Source organism: Mytilus edulis, chromosome 14, assembly GCF_963676685.1.
Source record: "Mytilus edulis chromosome 14, xbMytEdul2.2, whole genome shotgun sequence".
In the NCBI taxonomy this organism is placed as follows: Eukaryota; Metazoa; Mollusca; class Bivalvia; order Mytilida; family Mytilidae; genus Mytilus; species Mytilus edulis.
The window spans coordinates 39,229,343-39,253,277 of record NC_092357.1 but is presented as its reverse complement, the minus strand read 5'-3'; the positions used below and the strand labels follow the sequence as shown (position 1 = coordinate 39,253,277).

At 33.0% G+C, this 23,935-nt stretch overlaps 2 protein-coding genes across 6 annotated transcripts in view; one reads left to right on the top strand and one right to left on the bottom strand.

Annotated features, from left to right (window-relative positions):
* Window positions 1-1,441: 1,441 nt before the first annotated feature.
* LOC139503633 (peroxisome proliferator-activated receptor gamma-like) overlaps window positions 1,442-23,935 on the bottom strand; it is a 49,564-nt gene continuing 27,070 nt past the window's right edge. For 4 of the 5 annotated variants that reach the window (XM_071293450.1, XM_071293452.1, XM_071293451.1 and 1 more), the window contains 6 exons: window positions 12,849-13,572; window positions 10,290-10,387; window positions 6,627-6,777; window positions 5,564-5,763; window positions 4,582-4,957; window positions 1,442-2,968 (listed from right to left, as the gene is read on the bottom strand). In XM_071293450.1, the coding sequence (XP_071149551.1) occupies window positions 2,751-2,968; window positions 4,582-4,957; window positions 5,564-5,763; window positions 6,627-6,777; window positions 10,290-10,387; window positions 12,849-13,401 (1,596 nt within the window). In that variant the 5' untranslated portion in view covers window positions 13,402-13,572 and the 3' untranslated portion in view covers window positions 1,442-2,750. Of the gene's footprint in view, window positions 2,969-4,581; window positions 4,958-5,563; window positions 5,764-6,626; window positions 6,778-10,289; window positions 10,388-12,848; window positions 13,616-23,935 lie in introns of all 5 variants that reach the window. The other variant, XM_071293455.1, reaches the window with a different exon arrangement.
* On the top strand, window positions 21,895-23,215 carry LOC139504183 (uncharacterized). The gene is made up of 2 exons (XM_071294247.1): window positions 21,895-22,627; window positions 22,782-23,215. The coding sequence occupies exons 1-2, from the start codon at window positions 21,895-21,897 to the stop codon at window positions 23,213-23,215; spliced, it is 1,167 nt and encodes a 388-aa protein (XP_071150348.1).

Below are 23,935 nucleotides of genomic sequence, written 5' to 3'. Positions count from 1 at the left end.
AAAATAAAATAACGTTACGTCATTGGTTGAATTGCAATTGTTTAGAACGTTTTTAACTATCACAACGTTTTGGTGTACGCTTTTGAATATATTACCCATAATGCATTATATTCGTTGGTATGCAAAACAACGCGAAATCACAATCATATTGAATCAAGGCGATGTTCAAATCTCGTCTATCAATTAGGAAAAGACAAACCAAAATGATGTTGACTATGCTACGGAAGCGTATTAGGGCCACACATTTTTACTATGCTGCTATTTTGGTATGATATTTGTATGATACACAAGCTCTAAACCATTTCAATTCAATGTAGCTCTTCATAACCACATTTCTACACAGCATATAGCTACAATGTATATACAATAGAATGCCAATCTGAAGATATATTTCATTGTTCAAAAGACGTTTCTATGTTGTAGCATTGTTGCTGCTATGTGTCCAATTCTGTAAATTATCTATCAGTGTTCAATTTTTTCATTTGTCAATTGAATTAAAAAAGTTTAGACTGAATAATGTCGCTTGCGGAGTTTTGTTTTTTTTCCAAATTATAAAGAAAGGCCCACAAATAAAACCGTTTAGGGCTATACAAATGAAGTTAAATTAATTTTTCATTTCATTTCGAAGCACATAAATTATAATAACTGACATCTCTTATTTCAATTTGTATAATTTAAAAAGGAAGGTGTGGTATGATTGCTTATGACACGCCTTTTCACGAGAACCAATTGAAATAAAAAAAAAATACAACTATATGTCGACGTACGGCCTTCAACAATTTACAAAGCCCCTGCTGTGGTCAGCTATAAAAATGCCTTTTAGGAAATATGTTAATAGGAGGTGTTGACCGCTAACAAGTTGTTTGCCTCAACTGGTTGGAGGTTTACAATCTATGACCAAATGTAGTCATTCGAATAAACGAAAACATACGACTATTGATAAAAAATTAACGTATCGAACCAAATATTTAAACGGTGCTGTCAATGTTAATAAGGGGGGACCCATAAATATGCACTTGCCAATGATGTAGTCTTGTATGACACGGGTTATGTTCTTCTCATATATGTTATGATAGTATGATAATAAACCCCTAACGATATGATGAAGACATAATCTATCAATCAGTTTGATTGAAGTCTGAAGCTGGCATGTCAGTTAACTGCTAGAAGTCTGTTGTTATTTATGTATTATTGTCATTTTGTTTATTTTCTTTGGTTACATCTTCTGACATCTGACTCGGACGTCTCTCAAACTGAATTTTAATGTGCGTATTGTTATGCGTTTACTTTTCTACATTGGCTAGAGGTATAGGAGGAGGGTTGAGATCTCATAATGATATCAAGTGTTGTAAAGTGGTTAACCGATCTTGCTCCGCATGTTGCACCGCCGTGTAAGTGTAAAAAAGGAACGGATTAATGCTTTTTAAACACAAATCACATGACACATTTTAATCAATTTATTTATGTCTATAGGTAACAACATTTTGAGGCCCTCGTCATTTGGACATATACATACTATCATAATTGTTCATATTAAACATAGCAATATATACAGGTTTGTAAAACACTATAAAATAATAATAATTTCATATGATCATATTACTTAACTTGATAAGCATCAAACATATATAAAAGCATATAATCAGATATCATAAGCAAACTTCAACGATCATATAAGAATTCCGAGAAAGTGGCGGTTTCAATCACGGAGGACATTTTAGCGAAAAATATCGGACGTTTTAGCGCCAAAGTAGAACCCATTTTAGCGCCTGATTTGTAACCCATTTTAGCGAAAATTGAAATTGTCAATGCCCATTTTAGCAAAATATTTTTAACCCATTATAATATATTATAAATAAAAAACACTTTAAAGACCTAAGACAGCACAATATAAAACATATGATGTCCATTACAATACAGCACTAAATGTCTAAAATATTTAATCAAATGTTAAAAGTTCGTTCTAGCCTGGAATTTATTTCCTAGAGAACGTACGTAACGGGCTCTGGATAAACCCCATGTGCAATACGGTTGAATTACATTAGGAACTGTTCTTTCTCTTTACATTATCTTGTCTAGATTTTTGTGCACATTCGTCTATACTTTTTTATATATTTTTTATATATGTTGTTGTTTGCAATTTGATAATAGTATCAAGAAAAACGGAAATTTCTGGGTGACAACTATATAACATTGCTCATTATAATGGGCAACGAACGACTCTGAACTCTTATTTGTTCGCTTTGAATTACTCTGAACTTCCGCCCAAAGCTTAGTAAGTATTATTCAACCAGGTAAGTTTTCGCTAAAATGGGCTATCGAAAATACAGGTAAACGGATTTACCCGGCGCTAAACTGGGCTCATATGTCGGCGCTCAAATGTCCGCTAGTAGTTCAAAATTTTTCAGTAAAATGACCTGCGCTCGTTTCAATTGGTGGCTACACATTAGTACAGCATGAAATTTCCTTGGCATTTGCTTCGTCTGTCTTATCGAAAGATAAATTTTTGAAGTAAGCATGTGACTTTTCTATATAAAATGAGATCGAACCCGGAGAGACTATCTCGGAACTTCCGTACTATCGTAAGTGTAGTGTCTCGATAAATAACTGAATAAAATACGCAAAAACAATGAAATATAAATGAATTGTTCATATATACTACCGGAAGTTTGAATTGTTTTGTGCATTCTGACTTTTGGGAATATTTAATCTCTACATTCGTAAATCATAAATTAATTCTTGCGCTTAGTTTATGACACGTCGACAATGTCTATTTGTGAGTTGAGAATTATTTCTAAATACACCCCAGAAATAGTCCGTAAGTTTATAAGAACTTCAACAATTTTTGTAAATAGTTGTTCACAGTTATCATGGTTTTGAGCAAATTGACTTTTTAACGCAAGACACAAAATATCTTCCATTTGTTCCAATAGGAATGTGTTCTTATAAATATCCAGTCCAGGTCGATCTACAAAATAAAGTATATAAAACAATTATTGCAAAGTATATATTAACAAGTCTTAGACACATGATTTTTTTTATAAGTTGTAATTGGCTTAGAACTTGCTGTCAATAACTTCGAGTACTCTCAGATCTGTACTTAGTGTAAGTGTTGTGAGGATGTACAAGTACCCAGTCATGTCCACTCTGTGTTTTTGTTAGATGTATTTCTATTTGTACCCATCTGACAGCTTTGGACGTTTTTAACTGATTTTTATATTTCGTTCGTATTTTGTACTGTTACACCACTGTCCCAGGTTAGCATGTTTAACCCGGCAATGTTCTGAATGAATACATGTGTCTTTCCCTAGTCAGGATCCTATAAGAGTTGTCTCATTGGCAGTCATTTTCTTTTTAATAATGATACCGAATTCCAAGGTTAATTCCTAAATGGGAATTTTAAACACGACAAAACCTAAAGCCCGACTATATTAACCAACCGATCGAATGGAAAACAGTTGTCAGATTCTTGACTAGATATATAACACACCACAAACTATCAAAGTTGAGGAGGTGGGTTTGTTGAAACGTATAACTATACTCGGTGAGTCTTGAAAAAGTCTTGCGCCTGTCCCAAGTCAGAAGCCTCTTACCTTTGTTAGTCTTGTATTATTTTAATTTTAGTTTCTTGTGTACAATTTGGAAATTAGTATGGCGTTCATTATCACTGAACTAGTATATATTTGTTCAGGGGCCAGTTGAAGGACGACTCCGGGTGCGGGAATTTCTCGCTACATTGAAGACCTGTTGGTGACCTTCTGCTGTTGGTTTTTTTCTATGGTCAGGTTGTTGTCTCTTTGGCACATTCCCCATTTCCATTCTCAATTTTAATCAATTGTTATACTGAGTACTTCCAACCTGACTTAATTCTTTTTTAAACGGAAAATTTCTGACCTAGACGACTTGTGTTTGACAAATATATAACAATAGAATATACTTCAGCTGAATTTGAAAATGCTTGAAAAGCAATAAATCAGTTAAACTGACTGCCTCATTCTTGTGTTGCTTATGTTCTTGTTCGGTTTAAACTTGGTTTGGTACAGTTTATTATTGTAAATTAATCGAATTATTTGAGATCGCCCCAGGTTTTTAGTTGGGTTCGTATTGCTCAGTCTTTATTTTTTCTATGTTGTGTTTTGTGTGGTTTTTTTAAGGGGTTGTCAGTTTATTTTCGATTTTGGAGTTTGAATGTCTTTTATGTATCTTTCGCCTAATTTTTGCACCTGAAGTTTATTCAAGTTTAATCCACTCGATGTCAGATATAGCCAAAAACTACAATGCTCTTTGAGTGTATTGAAATACAAATACAAATATAAAAAAAGGCGTAAAACGGGAATTGACTGTCTGCAAAATCTGCAATCGCGTACAAGTCGCAATTCATCATTTTAGTGTTCACAAAGAGCAAACTTATTTAATATTTATAAAAATCATACATTCACGACTAAGGCTTTCGTGCCTTGTAACATATTTGTTAATGTTATATTGAGCGCGCAATATTGAGGAGTCATTTTAAATTATGTCATATTACCTTGAAATTAAATACAATTCTAAATATCTAGTATCTTGATCTCTAGAACTTACCTGGTGAAAACAACACCATGGCAGCCATCACAGACAATTCAACGTCAGTCAATTCCAACTTTTTCAATTTTTGAACTGAGTAGAACATATCTAGTAGAAATTGACCAAAAATACCATACTGTTCACAATTCAGAATATCTACGATATATCCAAAACGGTCCAATATTTTACCGAAAGTAGTTTCATCGTTCCAATATAGTGAATGAATGACAGCGATTTCCAATAAACTCTGCTTCAAAAGATTTCGCTGACTATGCACATCTATTTTTTTAAATGGAGTCAAATCTCGCGCAAATAACGTTGTAAAGTGGACAATGGCTGGCAAGTATCTAGAACATAAAATCTTGGTATCGTTCTCGCATTTGACCTCTAGAACCTTAAAATAAGTAAAAAAAAAAATAAACAATTAATATTAAATACATGTACATTTACTTCAATGAAAGAGATGTAAAGCATACGGCAAGAATTAAATAACAACAACAAAAAATACCAAAGAAATCTCTTCACCTTTTGTTTTATCTTTTTTTATTATTGCCGATGACGTGAGATTTTGTAACAGTACTAAGTACATCTATGATGTATGACTAAAATACACAACATAACCGGTGATTTTCATGGAGGAGCTAGGATGAAAACCTTTGTCCTTTCTTTTATTGCTGTAAATTCTGTCCTGCCTTTTTATTTTTCATTCTATTCGGTCCTTACTTTTTTTATTACTTGATCCTCACTTTTTTACATAAATTCTCATCCTGACATTTTTTTTTGCAAGTGTCTCATCTTGCCTTTTCTTTTACTCAAAACTCCTGTACTGCCTGTTATCATTTTTTTTTTTAAATCTTAGCACCTTTCCCCTCTCCCATTCTTAATGTTTAATATTTATATCAATCGTTGATAAAAAAAAAAAAAAAACTTCTTGTATTAAACTGTTTGTATTTCAATTTTAAATCCATATTACAGAAGAAAAAAACTTGGGCATGCTCACCTTTGACTGCTGGTAACGACATGTCAATGCGTGAAACTCTTTGTTCGCTGCCATAAAACTATCATGAATTTTTAAAATCAATTCTTCTGTCTTTATCTGCTTGTCGATATCAATTCTGTCATGATTCTCGTTTGATGAAATTTTAAATAAATTAAATCTGGACGGCTTATCTTTCTTTGGACATCTTCCCAATCTAACAGCTAGATAATAAAAATACTAGGATTAGTTGATTATTGTGTGCTTACCAGGTTATACCATGGAGTTATATGAGGTAATAATGTTACTATACAGAGCTATATATATAAGACCTTGAGGACGAATTCGTAAGTTAAATTACTAACACAGTTGGCTTTAAAGTTGGCGCTAACTGCAACAGAAAACTATTATTTTATGAAGTGGTTGTGGAAGTTTTTAAAGATTGGTAGAAATAACGTTATTAACTGATTATTTGCTGTTTGGTTTACGTTCAGTGACAAATATTTCATTGGTATTCAGATCAGATGGAGAACACATTTCAAATAAACTATCATATGGTAATTAAAGTTCTGCAAATTGTTGATTGGGATAAAAGGTGTGAATTTCTACTGGCAATAGAAAGATCTGTTGCAAATGTTCCTTAACGTATAAGGAGCATCTCATTTCCAAACGAACTTTACTATGTATGTATATATCCCCAACTGCACAACCAAGAGGACACCACTCTCTGGCATAAGTTTTATTTCCGAAAGATATATTTAGAAGATGTGGTATAATAATGCCAATGAGACAACTCTCCACAAGAGACCAAATGACACAGAAATTAAAAACTATAGGTCAGCGTACGGCCTTCAACAATGAACAAAGGCCATACCGCATAGTAAGCTATAAAAGCCTCGAATGACAAATGTAAAACAATTCAAACGAGAAAACTAACTGCCTAATTTATGTACAATAAATAAACGGAAAACAAATATGTAACACATCAACAAACGAAAAACACTGATGTTTATATTGACAAAATTTCTACCCCCTGTCCACCAATAGGATTTATCAAATAACCTAAGTATATGAAACAACAACGTACCTTCATGTGACATTCCTGCATCCAAACATTTCTTCATACGGCAGTACTGGCATCGGTTTCGGCTAATCCTCATGATAAGACATCCTTTCTTATCGCCATTGGCACATGGTTTATACGTCAACTTTTGGCGGACTGTCCTTCTAAAGAACCCCTATAAAAGATAGCTATATGTATTATACAGCTATAAAATGTAAAAAAAAATACTAACAGAAGGTTAGCAATATGTTTGTGTAAATTTAATGTATTGGAACAAAACATAAGTGATAGGTTGTGCGCACAAAGTATTTAGATATAAGGAGATGTGGTATGAGTGCCAATGAGACCACTCTCCATCTAAATCACAATTTATAAAAGTCAACCATTATAGGTCAAGGTAGGGTCTTCAACACAAAGTCTGAGCTCAAATCGAACAGCCAGCTATAAAGAGTTCCAAAAGTTACTAGTAAAAAAACATTCAAACGGGAAAACCAACGGTCTTATCTATATAAACAACGAGAAACGAGAAACACTTATGAACCAAATAAACAGACGACAACCACTAACAAGAATGTGTCCTCAGTACACGAATGCCCCACTCCCACTATCATTTTCCATGTTCAGTGGACCGTGAAATTGGGGTAAAAACTCTAATTTGGCATTAAAATTAGAAAGATCATATCATAGGGGACATGTGTACTAAGTTTGAAGTCGATTGGACTTAAACTTCATCAAAAACTACCTTGACCAAAAACTTTAACCTGAAGCAGGACAGACGGACGGACAGACGGACGGACGAACGAACAGACGGACGGACGGACGGATGCACAGACCAGAAAACATAATGCCCCTCTACTATCGTAGGTGGGGCATAAAAATCAGATTCCTGACTTAGGACAGTAGCAAACAATTGCAGCAAGATTAAACGTTTTTATGGTACTGGTACATGTATGTTTACACTACAACATAAACAGAACCGGTCTGACCTTTATTTTCACATCAAAATATATTATTCAACTGAAAAAGATCGATCTAAGCGTTTACAATAAAAAAAAAGATCGATTCAAATAAGATCGATCTTTTAAAAACCACCTCTAGAGCACGGCCGACACTCGGCTAACCGAGAGTTTGGTCGGTTAATCTATATTGAGTATGCGGCTATATCGGCGGTTGGTCTGTTAACCGGGTTGGTAATACGTCTGTTAAGAGTAAAACTCACAATTTAATGTTAAACTCTGTTAAATATACAGATTTTTGCCATATTATGAGAACCACATCAAAAAAAGAAAAGTGTCTGACAAAATGATATCTATCATAGAACATTTTCCACCAGTAAAAAAAATGCATAGCCTGCGCAGTTTTAAGTAAAACGAAAAGGCGTCTCGCAAGTATGTGGTTTTTATGCTTGTACGCAAAGCAATATTTTGGATATAAGGCTAAAAAACATTTTTATATATGATTTAAAGGACACAAAATAGTACTTTGGTTCTAAAAAAATAATTGTCATTGATAAATATTTCATAATTGTTATATAAGTTGAGTAATACCACATTTTAATGAATATTAGGGGAATACAGTCTGTTAATGGGTTGGACAATTTAAATCGTGTCAGTTAAGAGTTATTTAGCCACGACAATAGTCTTACTACCTTTAGTTTATATTTTCACATTGAAAAAAATGAGATGTACTTGTGACGAAAAAATTACAATACGGTGCAACAGTATCCTTATAGAAAGAGAACTTTTATTTTAATTTTATTTCTTTGCATTTCATTGAAGGGTGTGTCACTTCAATATAGCGTTATATGGACTGATTGGCCGCTCGAATTCGCACGAATTTATTATTTACGCCAAGTTATCAATCAGCCTTATTTTTTTTGTCTGTTCAAAGTCTGTAACATCTATGAATCTGTCATGTGTTGCAATGCAGCTGGTTAAATTCCATGCGTTTTCTTTGAAATACTAAGGCTTTTCTACCTCAGGAATAGATTACCTTATGCCGGCGTCACACATTGGCGTATAGACCGGCGTGCACCAAACGTACAGAGAAAATTGACAAAGTCGGTATACGTTAGTTGCATGCCATAGGAACGCTTAGCAATCGTTCAAAGCGCGTTGCATAAGTTTGTAGTACGTCGAAATACAAAGGTAAAATTGAGAAAGGAAATGGGGAATGTGTCAAAGCGACAACAACCCGACCATAGAGCAGGCCAAGGCCACCAATGGGTCTTCAATGTAGAGAGAAACTCCCGCACCCGTAGGCGTCCTTCAGCTGGCCCATTAAAAAATATGTATACTAGATCACACAAGACTAACAAAGGCCAGAGGCTCCTGACTTGGGACAGGCGCAAAATTGCGGCGGGGATAAACATGTTTATGAGATATCAACCCTCCCCCTATTCCTCTAGCCAATGAAGTAAAGTAAATACGCTTGATGAACGCTACAATCCCAGGAAATTTGTATGCAGCATAAAAAACATGCAACATACGCCAACATACGTTTCTAGTACGCCCAATACACGCTTAAAGCTCGTTTTGCACACGTTACAAATATGATTGACAGGTTAAATGCATCCAAAATTACTAGCGTATTGGCAGCGTAAATGATTTTGAACACGCCAGTGCTTAGACGCTGATGTGTGACGCCGGTATTAGTTGTGTTTCCTCAATGCTTTTCAACTTCGTATTTTATTTGGCCTTTTAAACATTTTTTTCGTCACTGATGAGTTTTTCGTAGACGAAACGCGTGTCTGGCGTAAATATAAGGCGTAAATATAAAATTTCAATCCTGGTATCTATGAGGAGTTTATTTCCGGTATGTATTGTCTTTTGAAATTAATATTACTTTGATATTACACTTTTTGAAACCATTTCTATCAATTTTCAGAATCCATTGTCTAAACTTATGTTTCATTGTTCATGTGTTGTTTCCATATATTCTAGCCACTAATCTTGAGTCTATCCCTTTATTCAGATAACACCCCATATAGCAATTAAATTATGCTTGTAATGTCATTCATAACTCTTAACAGACCAATTAACAGACCGAGTTTTATACATCCGACCCATTAACAGACCACATTTTTATCAAAAATTGATTTATGTCACCAAAATACAGTTTTTCGTGTAGATTTTTCACATATTGATGTTAATATGGTAAACAAACATAATGCCTGTCTTTTTTCGATGTTCAAAATATTGCATGCAAGTAAACTCAACCAACTTGTCATTTATGTGTACATTTTGTGTGTGTAAAATGTGTATAAATTTACCTATGAGTAACTCGCCTTTTCATTTTATAGATCGTTTATTGAAGCTAGAAAAAAAAATTAAACCACTGGATTCAGTACTCCAAATCGTTTTGTCAGACATGAATAGTTTTTATGATATAAATATAATTAAAAAGTTATACAATGAAACATACTGACCTTGCAATGATTTTCTCGATATCACCTGATTAACAGACTTTAGACAACCCGATTAACAGACCAACCGCCGATATAGCCGCATACTCAATATAGATTAACCGATCAAACTCTCGGTTAGCCGAGTGTCGGCCGTGTAGAGGTAGACTTTTTAAGTCCGATTGGAGATCGATCTTACCCATTTACACTGGACCAAAGATCGATCTTTTTTTTCAATGTAAACGGGGTCTTAATAACTATCTTCATTTTAAATATATAATTACCTTGCATCCTTCACAAGAAAACACTCCATAATGGAAACCGGAAGCTTTATCACCACATATTTTACAGAGTATATGTCCATCAGGGTATATTTTCTTAACTGTAATAGTTCAAACCATTCAATTATTAAAACAAACAAAAAACAAATTTTAAATCTAAAAACGTTTTATTTGTAACTATTCGTTGCAGCATGAAGGGTGGTCCATTCTGAATAGGATACCAGGATTTTTTATGCGACTGTGAAAGTTTTCTTGCTCTTTTTATGTGTTTACATCATTATACTTCGTATGGTGTCTATTATAGAGTATCTACTTGTTTAAAACATTGCTTGGATTTGAATGCTGTTGTCTATGCAGCAAATAACGTATTTATTTCTTGAGGATTTTAATATTTTGTTTGTTTTCAGAAAATTGACACTTATGTTGTGATAGTTGTTAAGTTTATTTTGAAATTAGTCAAATTCCAATTGATATAAAATCACATTTTTTGAATTGATGATGTGCACTGCTTCAATATCTTGATTTGCATACCATTTATCGATCTTTATCATGACTGTGCAACCTGTTCCAAAGCGTGATCGCATGTAAGATACTTGTACTATTGTCCATATTTGTTAGAAAGATATTCAATCTAATTCGATTTCACGTGGGACATCTGTTTATCAGAGACAAACGATCAAAATTCGTCCAATTTTGCAGGATAGCCAGGGTTAAATAAGCAATTTGAGTTTAGGCCGCATCATTGTGATATCAAATCCCGCTTCTATTTATGCGTGTATACAGCTTCGTTATATTAAACAGAAGTTTAGCTTGACCTTACTGCAATAGTACTGTCCAGTGGTATTTTAAAACTCTGTATAGAAGTTTTTATCTTCCAAATATTATCAACAAATTTGTTTAGGTTGGTATATATCGTGACGTAGCAAATATGAGATACATAATTTGACAAGCACGTGTTAAAAACGATACGATAACAAACATTGCTTTAAATTATATCGACATGGTGAGTTGAGTTGTTTTAAAACATGTGTGTTCATATAGGACAGTTACATTTGTAAATGCAGGGGGGAGGGGCATTGGGGGCCGTTAACATGTTAACAACACCTTGATTTTGGCAAAAACAGTTAACAAAAAATGCAAAAATGCTGATAACAGTTAACAAAGTGGGTTGAAAACAATTAACAGTTTAAATTGATCTCAGATAACAGTTAACATTCACCCTGATAAGGGCCATAACAGGTTAACACAAAAATGTATTGCCCCCCTCCTTAAATGGAAGACATGCAGTGGCGGATCCGAAGGGAGGTTCCGGTGGTTGAACCCCCTATTCTAGGACGATCAATGCATTTGAATGGGAACATATACATGTAGTTGTACCCCCTCCCCCTTTTATCATGGGTTTGGAATCCCCTTTAGAAAATTGCTGGATCCGCCCCTGACATGTCACAATAAGAAAATTTATTTTAAGTCGGGTTACATGAAATACTACAGAGCTTATGTTTGTAGTATTTCATGTAACCCCACTTAAAATAAATTTTCTTATTTTATCTTATCTTAACCATTCCCGGGAAACATTATTCTGTTTCCGGGTCGACAAGTCTTTGCTCTTTGACTTTAATATCACGTGGTTAACAAAAAAGCAGCAGATAGTAATTTCGAAGTCTATGGTTTGACATACATTCTTCAACTCTTGAGACAAACGAGCTAATACGATACCACTTAGTCGCTTCTCAAATATATTACTAGGGAGAAGATAGAGTAAATTGGCTGTGTTACAGATTTTGATTAATAATACTTTGATAATAACTTTGGCAAATGAACTAAAATTAAAAACAAAACATTGTAATAAAGTATGATTTCAAGACAACTTTATAAGAACATTTTCGCCGATTTTTTTATACTTTTGATACAAATTTTCAATTATTTTGAAAAAGAAGAATCATTAAAAGATATTTCAGAAAAAAAAGATAAATGTATCATTTCAAAATATGTAACCTTAGACCATTTACTGTAATTTTGCATAACAGAGAACTTAGTGAATATTAAATTTTGTATCAAATGGTACATTATATGTGCGCGTCTGAAAACATGTATGATTTTGGAAACACTGTTCTATCCTCTGAATATTCTATAACATTGGTACAAGTGAACAGGTTATGTGGCGGTCTTTCATTTCTGTTTTCTTTAATTAATGTTCTGCGCATTATTCTCTATTCTTTAACAACCTGTTTTCTCAAACTCTTTTTTGTTCCGCCTATTTTTCTCTATTACTCTTTGTTCTGTGTACTTTGTCCCTTTATTCTGTAAACCCCATTGAGACCCTCTTATATTGAATTTCTAATTAATAAATATCTTTGTTTTTGTCATTCGCGACATAAAAGGTACTACTTGTTGGACAGGATCTTCACATCCTTTAGGGGCATATGAGGGCACAACCCAGTTTTTGGTGAGCTTCGAATTTCTCAGTCGGAAAGAAGAAACAAAAATTATATTTCGCTTAACTTGCTAAAAATATTCTGAAGAACAAGTGATCTTATTAAACAATTATATAGACTACCATACCTCTTTTAGCATTCTTTGAAGGCCGGGAAGGAAATGTTTTTGATTCAATGTCTTTTCCAGTCAATGAACCTGTCCTATTTAGAGTATCGTCTGCTGAAATTATTACTATGTCATCCTTTTCTGACAAATTACTACTTCCGATGCTTTTCCCAGAAGTGCTTCCACACAAAGAAGTTGTATCACTTTCACATGAATCAGTGTTTTCTATATTTTTTTCGGATCTGTCTCCGTCCTGGAAACCTTTCCAATTATTAATGTTAGCATTGTCTCTCGTCGCTATTGAACAATCATTGATGACTTCCGAGTTAAATGTTAATGATTTAATACCAGTGTCTAAAACTTGCTGCTGAGCATGCATTGAATCCTTCACCTTCAAGTCTTTATTGAGATCAGAGGTTTTGTCTTCATTGGTACATGACCCTTTGACATCAGTGTTTGCTGCATTGGCTATTTCACCACCTACATGCGCAATGGCGATTTCACCCCCTCCGTGCGCATTGATATGAGACCCTTCTAATAATTTCTGTACAACTAGACCCTCGTTTTCAGTCATTCTTATCCTTCATATCAAGAATTAAAGGTTACTATTCAATCGGCAATCCTCGGGACAATCCGTTACTTTAGAATCAGCCGAGTTGTGACGAATGGGTTACTATTATGTATTGGAATGAATAATTAAAATGCTCTCTGTGTATAAACAAGCAGTAATCAACATCAAGTCAACCTGAAACAATACAAAACAATAAATTCCAGGAAATAATCAGCATCTAGTCAACCTGAAACTTTACAATACAAAGCACAAAGCAATAAGTTCAACTATTTATCCGAGTTTAAAGGCAACAAAACATAAAAAGCTTATTATTAGCTTTTTAAATAGGCAATACAACTTTAATATACGATGTAATTTTTTTACATTTATAAGGGTATTGGCTACCATTAAACACATTAAATCAACATGTCTGTTATGTCGTGCACATGCAAGTATAAAGATGTGGTATGATTGAAAATAGAAGATTTCTCCAACAGATATCAAAATGAAGTAGACGTTACCAACTATAGGTCAAAGTACCGCTTTCAACAATGAGCAAAACTCGAAACCATATCCTGGTATTTTGTTTGATTTTGATTCTTTTGATAATTATAGCCTTCTGTGATAAAAAAAAAAAACTATATTAAATTTCTTTTATTTAATTAAACCTTTTTTTTTTTAAATATATGTAAATAAAAGCCTAAATTAGCAACACTAGCATTGTGTATTATAATATTTTGAATAATTACTTATTAAGAATTTACGAACAAAAAATTCTATCCACCAAGTTATTTTGTTTTCTCTCAAAATTTAACACTGTAAGGAATTGAAAAAATCTGGATTCAGAATATTTTTTTTTGTCATCTGCTTGGCCACAATATTTTTTACATCAAATAATCATTATTTTTGAGGTAACATCATAAATAGTCATTCCCTTATGTTCCTATTTTGATTAATCCAGAAAAAAATATAATGCGGGTAATAATTATATAGTGTAAGCATAAACATGATGTGGGTGTTCATTTATACATATCATTTATGTATCTCTGCCTATGGTTACGTACACACAAATGCAATTATATAATATATTGTATATGATAGATGCCTCTGAAAGCATCTGATGACATCTCTCTCTATTTGTTTTGAAGACCTTGGTGTGATTCAGAGCATGTAATCTATTTATTAACATTCTGCGTTTTAAAATTTTATATAAGTCGTAAAAAAAACTAGATTGACATGCTTATCTGCTCTATAAATGGTAACTATAGACCCAACTACATAATTACTTTAACTACAGTTACAGTTAATGAAAGCTAGTTCAAACCACATTTAAAAAAAAACTACGATAGATTACTAGAATTTTTTCCACGGACTACAATATATATAAGCAGTATATATAGCTTATATCTATTTTATAAATGGTAACTATAGACCCATTTACATAATTACTTTAACTACAGTTACAGTTAATGAAAGCTAGTTCAAACCACATTTTAAAAAAAACTACGATAGATTACTAGAATTTTTTCCACGGACTACAATATATATAAGCAGTTTATATAGCTTATATCTATTTTATAAATGGTAACTATAGACCCATTTACATAATTACTTTAACTATAGTAACAGTTAATGAAAGCTAGTTCAAACCACATTTAAAAAAAAACTACGATAGATAACTAGAATTTTTTCTACGGACTACAATATATATAAGCAGTATATATAGCTTATATCTATTTTATAAATGATAACTATAGACCCAACTACATAATTACTTTAACTACAGTTACAGTTAATGAAAGCTAGTTCAAACCAAATTTTAAAAAAAACTACGATAGATAACTACAATTTTTTCCACAGACTACAATATATATAAGCAGTATATAGCTTATATCTATTTTATAAATGATAACTATAGACCCAACTACATAATTACTGTGACTACAGTTACAGTTAATGAAAGCTAGTTCAAACCAAATAAAAAATAAAAATAGATTACTACAATTTTTCCACAGACTACAATTATCTATAAGCAGTATATACATGTAGCTTATATCAATTTTATAAATGGTAACTATAGACCCAAATACACATAATTACTGTGACTACAGTTACTGAAAGCTAGTTCAAACCAAATAAAAAATAAAAATAGATTACTACAATTTTTCCACAGACTACAATTATCTATAAGCAGTATATACATGTAGCTTATATCTATTTTATAAATGATAACTATAGACCCAACTACATAATTACTTTAACTACAGTTACAGTTAATGAAAGCTAGTTCAAACCAAATTTAAAAAAAAACTACGATAGATAACTACAATGTTTTCAACAGACTACAATATATAAGCAGTATATAGCTTATATCTATTTTATAAATGATAACTATAGACCCAAACACATAATTACTGTGACTACAGTTACAGTTAATGAAAGCTAGTTCAAACATAATAAAAATTAAAAATAGATTACTACAATTTTTCCACAGACTACAATTATCTATAAGCAGTATACATGTATACATGTAGCTTATATCAATTTTATAAATGGTAACTATAGACCCAAATACACATAATTACTGTGACTACAGTTACAGTTAATGAAAGCTAGTTCAAACATAATAAAAATTAAAAATAGATTACTACATTTTTCCACAAACTACAATTATCTATAAGCAGTATATAGCTTATATCAATTTTATAAATGGTAACTATAGAACCAAATACACATAATTACTGTGACTACAGTTACTGAAAGCTAGTTCAAACCAAATAAAAAATAAAAATAGATTACTACAATTTTCCACAAACTACAATTATCTATAAGCAGTATATAACTTATATCAATTTTATAAATGGTAACTATAGAACCAAATACACATAATTACTGTGACTACAGTTACTGAAAGCTAGTTCAAACTCAATAAAAAGAAACGATAGATTACTGCACTATTGTCAACAGACTTCAATATATAGGCAGTATAGCTCCAGGAACGTAATGCAAAGTCGTGAAACGTATCGACAAGAAACACAGAACTTTTATCTTATATGTACATTGTATGTTATAGATATATAATAGAAAAAGGACTGTTGTTGAATTTCTTGGCACTAAATGCAACTTATACGGTAACCATAAACCTTTGCATGATTAGGTCAACACTACGATTCCAATTAAACGGTGCATACCCAAATATGTTTCAATTATCGCAAGATGTATTTTTATGGTTGATAACATTTGTCAAGTTGGGGTCTTTTATAGCTGACTATGCGGTCTGGGTTCTACTTATTATTATTTAAGGTTGTTCGATCCCAATTGAGCGGTCCGTGCCCAAATATGTTTTGATTATCGCAGGATGTATTTTTGTAGTTAGTGCGGGGTCTTTTATAGCTGACTTTAAATTTGCGGTATGGGTTTTACATAATTATTGAAGGCCGTAAGACCTGAAACACACACCAACACTTGAATTTTTATTTCGGTAAATACAAATTGAGACAAATCACATAAAAGCTAAACAACAAGCAACTAGCAACTAGCAACGTTATTCATAAGCGAATAGAAGCAACATAAAATTATAATAGCTATAAACACAACCGCGAACACCAACACCAAGGGAAAGACCATTTCTTACAAAAGTGGGAGGGGCTATGGATTTCCCTGATCAACATTCTGATACCCACTTTGATGAGAAAAATAATATTGAGGCTAAGCAGGTGACGAAAAAATATGCTGAATCCATATTTTCAACATACCGTACAGTGTGTATTTTAGAAAAAAATATTCGATTGTTAGCGCCGAAAAAAAAAGCTTTTTGTGCAAACACATCTGCTCACTCAGACAAAGAATCATATACCCTCAAACCTCTCCTCCATTTTTTAAGTTAAATGGTTGCTCCCTAAAAGACGACATCAAAAGTTCAATGAAGCATAAAAAAATACTTAATTCACATAGTGTTTTCACTGATCCCCTACCCCGCCTTTTTTTGTGTGCAAATTTGACCCCACCACAACTACATTTTTTTTTAATGTATTTGAATTAAGTTTTTTTATCCTTCATTGATCTTTTGGTGTCGTACCTAAGTAAATGAATAATCCACATCATCTTGTACTCAACTTGTTTTGTAGCTAGATGACAGCTAGTACACATTAAAAAAGAATTTAAAATGAATGTCGTGCAATGACCTATATTTGTTTGCTTCTACGTCATTTGGTCTCATTGGCAATCATACCACATCTTCTTATTTTTATAAGACATGATATATTTGAACAAAGGCGTAATCCTAATGAGATGAAATACATGAGGCCCCTGATGGGGTGTCCAAGTAATCACATAATCACTATACTCCCAATATAACCACATGAACATTGTTTTTTATTTTAAACAAGTCTTAGATGAGAATGAAAATACAGTCCGGGATTCACAAATAATCAAACTATCAAAGTGACATATTTAGTCTGGTATTCAAAATGACCACAATGAAAACGAACAAATAATTACATAATCAAAAACCCCACGAGGAGGCTCCTACACAAAGTATATGCAAATCACTATATTTTATGAATATCTAATCATCAGCTTGTTACTTTCACATCTGCAACATACGGAATGATAAAAGAGGGACGAAAGATACCAAAGGGACAGTCAAACTCATAAATCTAAAACAAACTGACAACGCCATGGCTAAAAATGAAAAAGACAAACAAACAACAGATAACTGATATCGGATTCGGACTTCTGAGTTTTACTGTGTGTATTGCTTTGTGCTTCTTTATTCTACATTGGCTAGAGGTACATGTATAGGGGGAGGGTTGAAATCTAAAAAAAAACCAACATGTATAATCCCGCCTCATAATTACGCCTTTGTCAGATGAACAGTGAAACCTGTTTAAACCGAACCTCTTCGGGACTTAAGATTTTGTTTGATTTTGGCCGAGATTCGGTTTTATCAGGTTCACCACGCATACAATTTGATATGACGGTTTGAAGCCAGGTTTCACTGTATACATTATGTTTAAAAATCAAGAAAAAAACAATGGTTTCAAAAAAGTTAAGTACAAGGACAACACTATAGCATTGTCTATCTAACTCGCCATACTCGTTCGTGTGCCATCCCCATAACAGATTTACTCGATGTTCTCGTAAAATAATGTAATAAAATACCACTGACCGTTATTTGATAAAAACTCTTCAGTGCTATTTAATAAGGGTTTTGCTAATTGCTAAAAGCCGTACGTTGACATATAGTTGATAACGTCTACGTCATTTTGTCACTGCTGCTGGAGAATTGTCCCATTAGCAATCATACCGCCTCTTCATATTTTGATATAATAGTAATATGGCACAAATGTACTATTCTTTAATAGACTATATACATGCATTAATTAACATATAAAACTGAATAATTAATAGTACAAATGACACATATTGTAGCTACGAACTTTCGAAGGTTACAAATTACACAATACCATGTACAATATTTTCAGAAATCTGTTACCATGTACAGACTATGCAATATGTTTTGCATTTTATGAATATAATCGCTATTTTAAATGTCACCGCTGTTTTCTCTGTTACCATGGCTATGATTTCGTCTCAGGAGCGTTTTAGAGATTATTTTTTTTAATTTGTCTTTCAAATCATAGATTGTTTATAAATATATTCAGATTAAACTAGAAAACAGCAGAAATCTTAGTTTATTTAAAAATTTTATTTACTAGACCTACAGTGGAGATAACTTCTAACCTCTCATTAAATCTGTCAGGAGAACTGTTCTAGAACAGTAAAGTAGAACTGTCAGCCGGACACCTTTTAGTCAGTTCTAGGTTAGAACTGTTCTAGCTAGAACTGATTTGGTCAGTTCTACCTAGAACTAATTTGTACAGTTCTACCTAGAACTGATCCTGACAGTTCTACCCTTGAACAGTTTTAGACAGTTCTAGCTAGAACTGACCAAATATTTGGTCAGTTCTACTTCTAGAACAGTTCTACGGTGAGAATTGATTTCTAATTCTACGGCTACAATTGATTTTTATAAATTCTACGGCTAGAATTGATTTATAAGTTCTACGGCTAAAATTGATTAATGAATTCTACGGCTAAAATTGATTTATAAATTCTACGGCTAGAGTTGATTTTTAAGTTTTAAGAACTATATGCCATAATATAAAGGCTTGGGTAAAAAAGCGATTTAAATTATATAGAGTCCATGCTCCCATTCAAATGCATTGATGTTAAAAAAAAGTGGGGTTCCAACCCCTGGACCCCCTCCCCTTTATCCTAAATATTGAATCATAAACAAATATCAGTAGTTTTTATACTTCAGACTGAGTCGTGTAATAAAACTTTTGACTGCATCAACCAAAACTTACCTTATTTGCTTTTTATTATGTAAATCTATATAGCTGCACAGCAATTCAGTTATAATTTTAGGTCGAGAGGGAATGTAGTATATACATAACTGCAATATTGGAAATCAATGACCACAAATTTTTTTTCGCATCAATTGAGGGTGCCAGCATTTCCTATTTTTCTTCAAAATATCGCATCAGAAACAAATATCAGTAGTTTTCATACCTTAGACTGACTCATGTAACAAAATTATTTGTCTGCATTAATCAAAACTGACCATATATATTTGACAGCATCAGCCAAAACTGACCATATTTGACCACATCAAACAAAACTGACCATATTTGCTCTTTTTTATGTAACTCTTATAGTAAATCTGTAATATTTTTATGTAAGGATGGAGTGTATAATCATGATAATACAAATGATCTATATTATAGGGTTATTGCATGAATATTGGGGAATATTGTTCCGAGTAGAATTTTATATTGCACGAGTTTATATTTTTATAGCAGGATGGATTGTTTAATATAAATGAAAGCAATATTGGAAAACAAAATTATGCTCTCATCAGTTTATAGTGCCAGCATGTCCTCTTTTAAATCAAAATTTTGAATCGTAAACTAATTTCAGTAGTTTTGATATCTCAGACTGACTCATGGATATAACAAAATTATTTGTCCGCATCACGCAAAACCATGAAAACTGACCATATTTATAGCTTACTATGCAGTATGGGCTTTGCTCATTGTTGAAGGCCGTACGGTGACCTATAGTTGTTAATGTCTGTGTCATTTTGGTCTTTTGTGGATAGTTGTCTCATTGGCAATTATACCACATCTTCTTTTTTATATTTGACAGCAAAACCAAAACTGACCATATTTACACTTTATAATGTAAATCTTAATATATATATATATAGCCGCATAGTAAATCACTTATAGTTACATATCACGATGGATTGTATAATTCAAATGACAGCAATATTGTAACACATTGGCTACAAAAAAATTTCCACATCAATTTAGAGTACCAGCAATTTTCTGCAAGTCCTCTTTTTATTCAAAATATTGAATTGTAAACAAATTTCAGTAGTTTCGATATACATGTATCAGACCGAGTCGTTTTAACAAAATTATTTGACCACATCAACCAAAACTGAACTTAATTACACTTATCATGTAATTATATATGGCCTAAGTCATTGTAAACCAATAATATTTCTATGTCAGGACGGATCTTATGATAAAAATGACACCAACTTTGGAACACAATACATCTTATTGCTAATCCTGGCTGACCCGGCCTCTTGAACTTTTGAAGCAAACAACAATCACTTTTCCATTGTGGCGTCAGATATTTTGTTTTATGACGTCAAATTTTTACGGGAACCTGTGTGATATCCAGTAATGGCAGACAAATAGCGATAAGGTGTATTTATACCATATCTAAAAATTTAGCGCGCCGTTATTTCCTCTCTGTATCCATAATAATGAACCGTCACTAAAGTGACTTTTTAAGTCCGTTAGTTTGTACTGAGACTACTATATAGTAGTATATAGTAGTCTCAGGTTAGTAATGGTTTTTTTTTTAAACAAAACTATTTTACAGCATCATCCAACACTCACATGACTTTATTTTAAAATAAAAAGTACATGTATGGGAAGTTCTCTTCTTGGAATAGTATACTGTTAATATAATTTGAAGAAGGCAAAGAAAAATGCATGATTTTGTTTGTAGCCAAACGTCCAGGGGCAAATGTTTCATTGATGTTCAGATGAGTATTTTTTTCTGAGTTCCAGACTCCCTGATATCATTTATAATCGTTATGGATAAGTCTGGCTAAATTGACGAGATGGTGAAAATGTATATATAGTTTTTTTACGTTTATAATACAACACGTTTTCATTAATATCCCATAATTCATCCACTGTACAATTTTCGTTTGAACATTTGTCAAAACAGAATCTTAAATGAATGTAAATCCAAGGCAAACAAGGTAAATTACGATTAAAATTCCATGAAAATTCATATCAATGATAGACTTGTATAAACCACACATAATACATGCAACAGAAACCCATCTAGACAAACACATAATACATGCAACAGAAACCCATCTAGACAAACACATATCTAGCTCAGAGATTCTTGATCCAGAATTTTATGACATATATCGCAAGGACAGAACATTCCAACCTGGCCACGAAGGAGGTGGTGTTAAATGCGGTGAGAAAAAACCTTATATCTTCAGGAGAAGTGACTCTGGATACTGACTGTGAGATATCATGGAACAAAATACAAGTTCAGGGGAGTAAACCCCTATACACCGAATGTTTCTATAGACAACCAAACAATGAAGCTGTATCACTACAAAAACTAGACGAATCACTTGGAAGACTCACTCACAACCAAAACTTGCCTAATATAGTACTAACAGGAGATTTTAACATCCCTGATATACAGTGGAAAGATGCATATTCAATCCGATCACCACAACAGTACAACCTAGAGGTAAATGAAACCATTCTAAATATCACAAATGAGCATAACCTTGAACAACAAAATATTACACCAACCCGAGGAAACAACATACTTGACTTAGTTTTCACCACCAACAACAATCTCATAGAGAGCATATCTGTCGAGAGCGGAATAAGCCACCACGAGGCAGTAATTGTGGACATCAAAACTAAAGTTAAACTAACGAAAAAGAAACCACGCAAAACATTCTTATACTCCAAAGGGAATATACCAGCTATAAAGACCAGACTGAAGGATGAATTTCCTGAATACATCAAGAAGACAAATAATCAATCTATAGAAATTTGTTGGGAAACATTTAAGACCCTACTTACATCATACATTAACGAGCATATACCACAGAAAACATGCACCAGTAGATGGAACATCCCCGTAAGAAACAACGACTATATATAACAGAGCTAAAAAGACCAAAAAAGATAAAGACTGGGTAAAATTCAAAAATATCAGAAGAAACATAAAAAACCTACTAGAAGTTAAACACAAAAATTACTTGTCCAATTTATTAGAAATTAAGGATGAAACCAATACTGAGTCGCCTAAGCAGGGAATCACCAAGCAGTTTTGGACATATGTAAAGTCAAGAAAACAGGAGAGTAGTGGTGTATCAACACTCAATGTAGATGGACAAATTAAGGAAGACAATACATCCAAAGCAGAAGCACTTAACAACCAATTCCAGTCTGTTTTTACAGAGGAAGACATGGCTTCTTTTCCAAACATGGGACCTAGTACCACCAATAAGATTAACGACATCAAAATTGAAGAAAAGGGAATAGCAAAACTACTAAAACAACTAAATATCAATAAAGCTAGTGGTCCAGATAAAATATCTTGCAGAATATTAAAGGAAACAGCTGATGAAATATCACCTTATCTGAAACATATATTTGAAAGATCATTACGTCTTAAACAAGTCCAGAATATTAAAGGAAACAGCTGATGAAATATCACCTTATCTGAAACATATATTTGAAAGATCATTACGTCTTAAACAAGTCCCTCACGATTGGACTACTGCAAACATAACAGCACTTTTCAAGAAAGGAGATAGATCAAAACCAGTAAATTATAGACCGGTATCGCTTACATCAGTACCGTGTAAAGTAATGGAGCACATAATCTTTAAACACATCATGGAACACTTAGAATGTTATAAGATCCTTGTAGACTTCCAACATGGATTTCGGCAAAAGAGATCATGTGAAACACAGCTTATTATTACAGTTGAAGAAATAAGCAGGTATTTAGATTCCAAACAACAAACTGACTTATTGATACTCGACTTCAGTAAAGCCTTTGACACCGTACCCCACATCAGACTCCTTCATAAACTAGACCACTATGGAGTCAGAGGACACATCCACGGGTGGCTGAAGTCTTGGTTAACAACTAGACAGCAGAAAGTACTAGTAGACGGCGATGAATCATCATCTGTAAATGTAAAATCTGGTGTACCACAGGGCACAGTGCTTGGGCCGTTAATGTTCCTCTTGTATATCAACGACATAGGTAATGACATTAAATCATCAATTAGAGTATTTGCAGATGATAGCCTAATCTACGTAGCTGTTCAATCAATGAGCCATTGTCTTCAACTCAGCAGGACCTGACTACTGTAGTTAACTGGACTAAAAAATGGAAAATGATTTTTAATCCAACG